General features: G+C 29.9%; 1 protein-coding gene across 1 annotated transcript; it reads left to right on the top strand.

The window, feature by feature from the left end:
• Positions 1-4,609: 4,609 nt before the first annotated feature.
• Positions 4,610-6,361, top strand: ato (atonal). Its single transcript, XM_088235171.1, has one exon. The coding sequence runs from the start codon at positions 4,817-4,819 to the stop codon at positions 5,663-5,665; it is 849 nt and encodes a 282-aa protein (XP_088091297.1). The 5' UTR covers positions 4,610-4,816; the 3' UTR covers positions 5,666-6,361.
• Positions 6,362-9,844: the final 3,483 nt, after the last annotated feature.

Raw genomic sequence — 9,844 nt, forward strand, 5'->3', positions numbered from 1 at the left:
TCTATTTATTTATGACAGGTATAAAATTAAAACGAAAAAGTTTTATGGTACAACAAGTAACGTTTAGGTTACTTATCTAATTTATTTATTTATTTTATTATATAAGGTAATCCAACAATGATACATATTAGAAAACATACAATTTAAAGGCATTCGTATCGACGAACAAATTCACATGCTTATCAATCTTCAGTTATAGAATTAGATTTCACAAAACAGATAGAATTAAATTTGTGGTATTTTTATTATTTTTTTATTTTTCTTATACAGTTTACTTCTTCCTCTTCATTCCCTTTCCGCACCTAATGGTGCGTAGGGCACTGCACCGGTACAGCAATCGCAGCGTATCTTGATCGATTTTTGTTATAGAATCTGAGAGTAGTCCCAAAGAAAGCAGCTAAATAAGAAGAATAATAAGTGGATCAGTTAAGAAAGTACTACACCGTGTTATGGAAGAGGGATGGAATACTATCTGGTCCCGCACCTTTATTTGGATCCAGCTTACTTATCTCAATCGTCACGTTGACATCAATAAACGCATGGTAACTAAAATTTATTGAATTGGTACAGGTAATATCATGGAGCTCAGAACCAGCAAATGATAAGTCATAAACCCTGTAAATGCCTAGACTGAATCGAATTGTGGTCCTGTGGCTAGTGTCTCGGACTCACGGATCAAAGGTTCGTGGTTCGAATTCCACTCTACCCCAACTTGATTCCCATTTTCGAATAGTGAATTATTTACAATAGGTGAATCATAAGAACGCAAATATTTATTTTCTTAAAAAAAAAGAAATATGAACTTTTCTAAAATGTTCATCTCTGTAGTAATATGTTACAGTTTTGTTATATTTACATGAAATAAGTTTTTTGAAAATAAAGAATAATCGCAATAACATATAGCTCCTGGCAACAATTATTGAATTATTTTTTATTTTTTTATTTATTTATTTATTTTGTTCATTAACACCCAAAAGGCATTTACAAAAAATAAAAATAAAATACATACTAAATAACAAACACGGAATATACAGAAAAAATATGTGAAATTAGTTAGAAAGGATATAATAAAAAGTTTTACGAAGTAAAAAAAAATAAAAAAATAAAGGTATGCAAGAAAAAATAGTTAGCATATAAACAAAAAATGCAAAGATATAATGCTTATGAAATAAATTCTGTAAAGCAAACAAAGTAAATAAAGTGTTACGGTAAGCAAGAAAGACAAATTTAAGTTAAATTTATAAACAAGCAAGCATGTACTATCGCGAAAAAAGAAGAAATAAAAATATGTATTTATGAAATGCGCATTTGCCAATGCTACAATACAATTTGATATAATAGTAAAAAATAAAAAACAAGTATAAGGTAATAAAAATAAACAAGTAAGTATTATTTTAATTTATGGAATTGAATTGTCGATAATAGTTTGACGAGCAGCTACAAATAAACTTATTTATTTATTATATTTATACGGCTTAAGCCAATTACAACAGTTACATGAAGAAACATAAATGCAAGAAACTAAACAAAAAGAACATAAAACTATTTAGCAAAGACAAACAAGGGCAAAACAATAATAGAATACAATATATTCAAAAAAACGAAAGACCAAAAACTTTGAGCTAAACCATGCCAATCCAACTTCATCCCACACTGTTTAGTCGCGAAGAGATCTACGAAAAGCCGGAAGATCTATCCCAAAAAATTCCAAGTCGTGTGATAAATTGAATATGCTAACTTATGCTCTAAAGATAAAAAATCTCCATCTTAGAACAGGTTGAGCCATGTAAGATGGAGACTATCATAAATAGAGGACACTTCGTGTTCATTTTACATTAATTAGTTTTATATATATTCCCTGTTAAAGTATGTATATTAATTTTTTGCAATAAATTTAGAAAATAAAAAATAAAATAAATGATAAATTATCATTGCAGTCTGGAAAAAGTGCAAAAAAACGTTAGTTGGATATTACTCAAAACGAAAAAAGTGCAGATTGTCGTCTTTGTCGCCTCATATGTTCTTCATCTCAGTTGCAATATGTTCATATATAACCATATTTCAGGCATATGCTCTTATTTTGTGTTATTTTTTTTTTTAATACTACTATATTTTACTATTATTTTGTTGACTTTAATGATACCACTATTTTGTTTATTTGATTATGTGTGATTCTTAATTTGTATAATTTATATTTTAAAAATTATTTCTGATTATCTTTTTTGCATTGTATTCTTTGGAATTTGATTATTGTGGTTCTATGTAATTATTTCTGATTATCTTTTTTGCATTGTATTCTTTGGAATTTGATTATTGTGATTCTATGTCATTATAATTTGATCTAATTAATTTTACTATGTATTTTTATTGTGGCTCGACACGGGCATAGCCTAAAAAGCCTTAATAAGTTCATAAATATTTAATTTTGTAATTTTGAATGAATAAATAAATTTTTTAAAGGTTATCAAAGGTCATTTTTATGATATGATTTACCGATCTAATATTTGATTGCCTGGTAAAACAATATTTCTGGTGTAAAGTTCGCCCGTGAATTGAATATGATTCACAGGCAAAATAACTGGTGAATACAAACTGAATGATATAATTGTGCAATACAGTAAATAGAATGAACTTACAGTATGTAGATACACCGTACTATTCTCCGCAACCCATCTGCCTTGTGTTATTTAATAGGACGGGGTAGCGTTAGAAGTTAGGAGTACTGATCTAATCAATTATGCTGCAAAGTTACTCGTAAAAAAGCTACTAATAGCACTATCCATGAATCGTGATTTAACTTCGTTCTAAGAACTAGATAACTAATATCCCATCATACCATCACACCTCGTAAGGGTAGGCAGAGAAGATATAACGTCACACCGCAGCACTCTAGAGAAACATATCGCCCGATTTCAAAACGCCAGTCTTTTAAAATCGCGTACATATATATTTTTTTAAATAAGCACTAGATATAATTAATTTAATTGTTTCTGATGAAAAGTATACTTAAAAGTTTTACATTTTAAAAATATAATTACTGCTCAAACGGAAAATCACAACTCTGGAAATTTAGACTTAGGTACATTCCCCATCCCCTCTCCTCTCTTCATAGTAAAGTGGTTTTTTTATATGTTTTTATTTAGTTAATATTTTTTTTTTAAATGTATAAAATTGTAAGATTCAATATGTTTGTAATTTTCTCAAACTGAACGGTTTGGGTAGGTACGAAGAAATTGCCTTAAGGCAATATGCCCGCCCTTATATGTATATATATTGTATGTGTATATAAAGTGTTAAATAAATGAATAAATACATTGGTACACTCACAAGTACTTAAATAAGATTCGTTCTTATTTATTTATACTTCATTTATTTATACATTTCAAAGAAACTTTGACGAAAATATGTTTTACAGAAATAATAACAGCAGTCAATTTATTATGTCATCATCATCATCATTCCCTTTCCGCACCTAATGGTGCATGGGGCACTGCATTGAAAAACCAATAGCAGCGTATCTTAATTATTTTTTGTTTCATGAAGGTAGATGATCAGTTTTATGCTTCAGGTACCAGTCCAGGGACTATGAAATACTCTAGTGTGAAAACACCCGTTTTAATAAATATTTCAAATCAACTATGTCGGGAATCGAACCCGAGACCTCTTGCATGGTAGGCAAACGTGCTGACCATAATGTAAAACATGAAATATAATAGAATAATTAAAAGTAAACAATTTAGTGAACATAAAATATTTAAAAACAATGATTATGATTCTATAAATTTTTTGTAATAAATTGAACAGAAGCGTTATAAAGTTTTTTTTTTTAATTATGAGCTATTTTTCTTAAATTGCAAGTTATATTATGCCTTCAAAAATCGTTTTAAAATGTTTAGATTCTCCGTCTTTATAGCAGTACCAAAGTACCTAGTTTTGTATAAATTTTAGTGCCTTTTCAATAAAATTGTAGGTACCTTAATCAAAATAATTCATACCAATTTAAAAATGTAATTTTGCTTAGTTTATCCTTAAAATTTTTAATAAATTAATAATTATGGATACATAAAGTTTATTAAATTTCTTCCTAGTTTGCATCTCGTTTTTTTTAGTTCTAGTGAAAGGTTATTGACGAACTTCACCTCAAAGTAAATATAGTTTAATAGTTTTGTGGACATTGAAGTATTTAAAAACAAACATAATACTTTATTGTTATTGTTAGCCTATGATTTACAAGTAGTTGGCGTACTTTTCCTATAAAAATATCCAAAGAAAAGGCATCTTCAGTAGGCACCTGTTAGCGGCTAATTGTTATTGGCGCTCTGCGGCACCCCTTGCAACCGGCGCCTAAACTACATACGTATGTCCTTCTCCACGCACCCCTCAACCTGTATATTACCTGGCAAAATAATGGCTCATCTACGAAAGCCTGTTTTTACAATACCGCCGCTCGGCGCATCCCTCAGAACGAAAAACTTTGCAGGCGAAGCTCCCCGCGTCTACAAAAAAGTGTGGGTGAAATCGGGTCGTTCCTCACGTGTGGTTAATGTTACGAAGAGGCTATATAAATTGAACAGGTAACATATGGAGCTTAATGCCGCTTCAACCGGCGCAGTGGCAACATCTACTGTTTAAGTGACGCTCGCTTCTGTGAACTTAACAAGCCGAGCTTAATCGTAAAACATTTCGCGAAGTTACCTAAAAGCTCCAAAACTGAAACTTTTTAAATCCAATTTTTGTGTGACGTGACTTTTTAGAGACTAACGTGATTGTGTTTGACCAGTGTTTTAAATTTGTAATTTTTTAAAACTTTGAAGTGATGGCTACCGAGATGTATGGACACCGATATTCGTACCCTAGCGGTCCTAAGCAGGACCTTTATAATGCCAACGAAAATATTTCAACATACTTCACATCACCATATTCATACCCGAGGTCTCCGGATTCTGGTCATGTCTCCTTGGAGTATCCAGCCCCGCAGCCAGCTGAACTTCTACAAAGATACGGAGACTGTTCTGATCTAGCAACTCCGTCCCCGGGAGAAAGCTATAGGTCTCTCAGTCCTGCAGAAGCCCACGAATCTCAAATGATCAACCATGAACAGATCCACCACAACGACAAGCATTTCACCAACCTAATACCGTCGTCGAATACCATCGCCTACCGAGGAATCGTCCCAAGCCAACAGTTTAATAGAGAATTTTACTCGTCAGATTTATTACCAACAATTGACAACCCGTTAAAGACAGAAAAAAACACAAACAAAAACAAAGTCAAATCGCCAAAAATAACGAAAAACTCACCATTGGAAATTGATAATTCTTTTAATGCTGGAATTGAAGGAGACGATGCGGACTTCATGGAAGATATAGGAGACGATGACAGCCTCATGCAGGACTCGGGAGACGAGGCCTTGTACGGTGAAGAGTTCGGCGGAGAAATCAAGCGAGGTCGCGGAAGAGGCAAAGTGGTCAGCCCTTTGGTCATGAGGAGAAGAAGATTAGCAGCTAACGCAAGGGAACGCAGAAGAATGCAGAACCTCAACAAAGCTTTTGATAGACTTAGAACCTACCTTCCGTCCCTCGGAAGTGACAGACAACTATCAAAATACGAAACGTTACAAATGGCGCAAACATACATTACGGCGCTATATGAACTATTACAATAATTATTTAGTCACTTTGAATAAGTAGCCAATTAGAGTAATATTCTGCCAAAACAAGTGTACTTGCCAAATTGAAAACAGAAGATTTAACATAAATACATACCTTCATAAAACCCTTTCCGTAGACAATTTAGCTGAATTTAATTGTCGAAATCTTATCGTAATATTCGTAGTGAGGATCAATAAAATGATGTTTCGAGTCACCCGTTCATAAATTATTTACAAATTATTGATGCAGAGTTTAGTTAAAATCAACATTATTTTATCGAGCTGTGTACATTGAAACAAAAATTAGTGAATCAAGCCAGTATTATTGTAATTGTAAGTGTAAAACTATTTGAACTTAGCAATGAAAAAGCTATTGTAAGCTTTGCACTCATTTTCAACGCCAAATTATTAAAAAATGTTTTTTAACTTATATATCATTTGAAGTCTAGTGATAATTTCATTAAGTCGTTGTTATAATATAAATTAGAAATTATTATTTATTAAATAAAATTTCCAATTTCAATTGTTATTATATGATGAGATTATAAGTTGTACCTGTACGATACTCAAATATGTACGAATTGTAATATACTAGTATAAGTTTATTTGAAAATGATGTAAATATACACAAATTGAATTTATTACATTTTTTTATTTATACAATGAAAAACATTATTTTAACCTCTGAATTCTAAGATTTACACAGTTGTTCAGATGCGATTGAGTTTTTCTGGGTTCACGGCACAATAAACACAGAATAACTCAATCTTTAGTTTTAGGTGCATTTTTTAATTTTAATAATAAAAACATACTTAATTAAAAATTAACCTAATGAAAAATGTGCCAAATTAACGATTCAATTAAATGTTAGACGAAGAGTTAAATTAAAAAGATGTTTTTCTGATTTACCTAAATGTATTAATTTTGGGTTGTCAATAACCAAAAGGTAAACGAGTTGTGGTAGAGCTGGGTTTGAATTTCGGACCTCCTGATTCGGAGTCCACAAACTACCCACAGGACCATTTCCCTACTCAACAGTTATTGGTGAATAATTGATAAATAAAAAATCGTTTAACAAATACTGGAAAAATAAAGTTTATTTTCCCAGTAGCAATTAAAGAAAAAAAAATACTGATTGCTAATTTCGCCATTTAAATATAAACAAACATACTATTTTCTTAAACAATAGAATTGGGAACTGATACAATAAATAAAAGAAAAAAAGGTTTCTAAAAAATTAGCTAAATTAGAGAATAGATTTAAACGTAATAACCTTTTCAGTTGACAAACTCACAAAAAAATGATAATTACTAGAGTCGAATGATGTTTACTAATAGTAATAAAATATACAAGCACAGAATAAAATGCATAAAATATTGTTTTTTATTCAAAATGAAATATTTATACCGTCAAACTGCGATACTGCAAAAAAAAGGAATATAAAAAATATTAATTTAATTTAAAATGTGAAAATTAAAAAATATTGAAATCATCACATAAAGAAATAGAGTTTGCGCAGCATGAAGGATTTCTTATTTAATTTAATACTTTTTCAGTAAGTATTCAATTAAATAAATCAGAATTGAAAAAAGTGTATAAGTCGTCAATTTATATACATTAAGAATATAATAAAGTAGTCAGTAGAAATTAATGCGCAAATGAAATATTTATTTACATCGAAAAATGAAATGATTAAAATTCAAATCACATAGTAAGTAGGTAAAAAACAATAAACGCAAGTATTATAAAGCCAAAAAAATACTAAAAATATTGCAGTTTAAAAATTTATGTTATTTAAAACATTAAACTTGGTCAAATGTAAAACTATCTACAAAAAAACATAACCGAGTGAAACAAATGCATTAACAAGGTTTTTCAATCAGTCGAATTAATATGTTTAGGATTTATTTGCAAATAATAAGATAGATCTATTTATATACTGAATATTACCAGTAACAACTATTAATGGAGATTAATAGAGCTGGACCGAGATAATTAACTTTATCTAGGTCCAGCCTGTCTACAAACATTTGGACATACTCAAAGCATTGTATTATCTATGTCGGTCTCGTGGTCTGATTGTAAGCGCGTTTGCTATGTAAAAGGTTTCGGGTTTATTTCCAGATACGGTTGATCTGAAAAATTTCTGTTCAACGGTGTTTTTACATCGAGAGGATATGCAAAAGCCCACCATCCACCAGCAGCTGGTAAAGAGTCCTAGGGGACTTAGAGAAAAATTCATTCTGATAGTCTTAAAAAAAAAACAAATCGATTCAGTTTTGGGGTAGGGAAAACGGAACAGCCAAACGTCTATTTTCATAACCATCAGTCCCTTTTCGCACCTAATGGTGCATAGGACACTGCATTTGTACACCAATCGCAGCGTATCTTGATATTTTTTTTGCTATATGAAGGTAAGATGATCAATCTTACGCTTCAGGTACCAGTCCAGGGATTATAAAATATTCTAGTGTGAAAACACCCTTTTTTTTTTTACAATATACATAAGAGGTAAAACAGAGTATTAAAAAAATAAAAGATAATTACATAGCAATGAAATACATATTAACAGTGGCCTGTTCGTGGGTATACAAGAAATATTTATGAATTTTTACTCCTAAAGTAAATAGATAGGTATAACATTTAAATATATTCTGTAAAAGATTAAAAGGTACTTTTTTATTTTATAGTATTTAAAAAGGAAATAAAAAATATAAAAATATTCCTTATTATTAAAGGGCAACAAAATATATGATAGAAAAAAGAGTTAATATCTTTATTTTGAATCCAGGATAGTGCGTGTTTTTTAAAAGAAGGAAAAATTTGAAAGTTTGGGATCACTGAAATATTATCAGTAAAAAAATAATAGAAAAAATTTGGGCCTATAAAATATGCATGCCTCTATGCTAGCCTCGTTTTACAATGTAGTATTTCTAACACACGATTCCTTCTTTGACTTCTCTATTTATTTGAATTATCTATTTGAATTACTTGTGAATACATATTGGTTCTTAAATATATATTTTATACTTAAAAAACAATATATTTGTCTTATATCTAAAAGTTTAGCTTCTTAGAAAAATTATTGAAAAGAAGGAAAAGTGCGATTTTTGTGAGGCGTTATTTGTAAGATAAATTTTTAAACAGTTTCTAATGGTTTAATATGGTTGTTTTAAGCTACCCCCCATCCGATTATTACGAGTATATAGAAAAGCGATGACTGTACAAATAAATAAATATTTCATTTCAACCATGTCGGGAATCGAATCCGAGACCTCTTGAATGGTACGCAAACGCGCTGACCATTACGCCACAAGGCTGTCTATTTGAGTTAGGCAAAATTAGTCAGACGCGACGTTCAGTTGTCTTTTTCGCACTGTATTGGAAAGGCATTTGCGAGAGTGACAGTCGTCAAAATTGTCTTGCATCGCATATCCTTAATCAGTAAGGTCAATCTAGGGAATGTTCAAATGTAATTTATTTATATATTCAGTCAAAATTACACTAGTTAATTTATTAATGAACTTATTAAGGCTTTTTAGGCTATGCCCGTGTCAAGCCACAATAAATAACAAAAAAAAAACATAGTAACATTGATTAGATTAAATTATAATGACATGTGATGCAATAGAATAACAATATAGAAAAAAGGTATAAGTAATAAATAATAAAATTCCAAAAACTACAATGCAAAAAAAATAATCAGAAATAATTTTTAAAATATAAATTATACAAATTAAGAATCACACATAATCAAATATACAAAATATTGGTATCATTAAAATCAACAAAATAATAGTAAAATATATAAGTATTAAAAAAACAAAATCAGAATAGCATTGAAATCAACAGAAAAAGAATATATATGTATATAAAAACATAATTGAAATGATAATTGAGATATGTTTTCTAGAAACTCACTCAATACTATAATAAGAAATATAAGAAATAGGAGCAATAAATGATATGCCAAATAAATAGTACGTACTAAATTAAATTATACAAAAATACATAATGAGAAAACATAAAAATATCAAGATATATAAAAAGCAAATAAAAGTAAAAGTATGGAAGGAAAGCAGATTTGTAAATTTTGACTAAATGCTAATCTCGAGCTTAAAAAAAATTGACAACCTCGTCCCTATCGATATGCAGCAACCAATTGCAAACATTTTTCTTAAATACATTGGCACT

The sequence above is a fragment of the Micrasema longulum genome, unplaced genomic scaffold, assembly GCF_059751315.1.
Source record: "Micrasema longulum isolate JH-2025_06_02 unplaced genomic scaffold, ASM5975131v1 h1tg001341l, whole genome shotgun sequence".
Classification (NCBI taxonomy): domain Eukaryota; kingdom Metazoa; phylum Arthropoda; class Insecta; order Trichoptera; family Brachycentridae; genus Micrasema; species Micrasema longulum.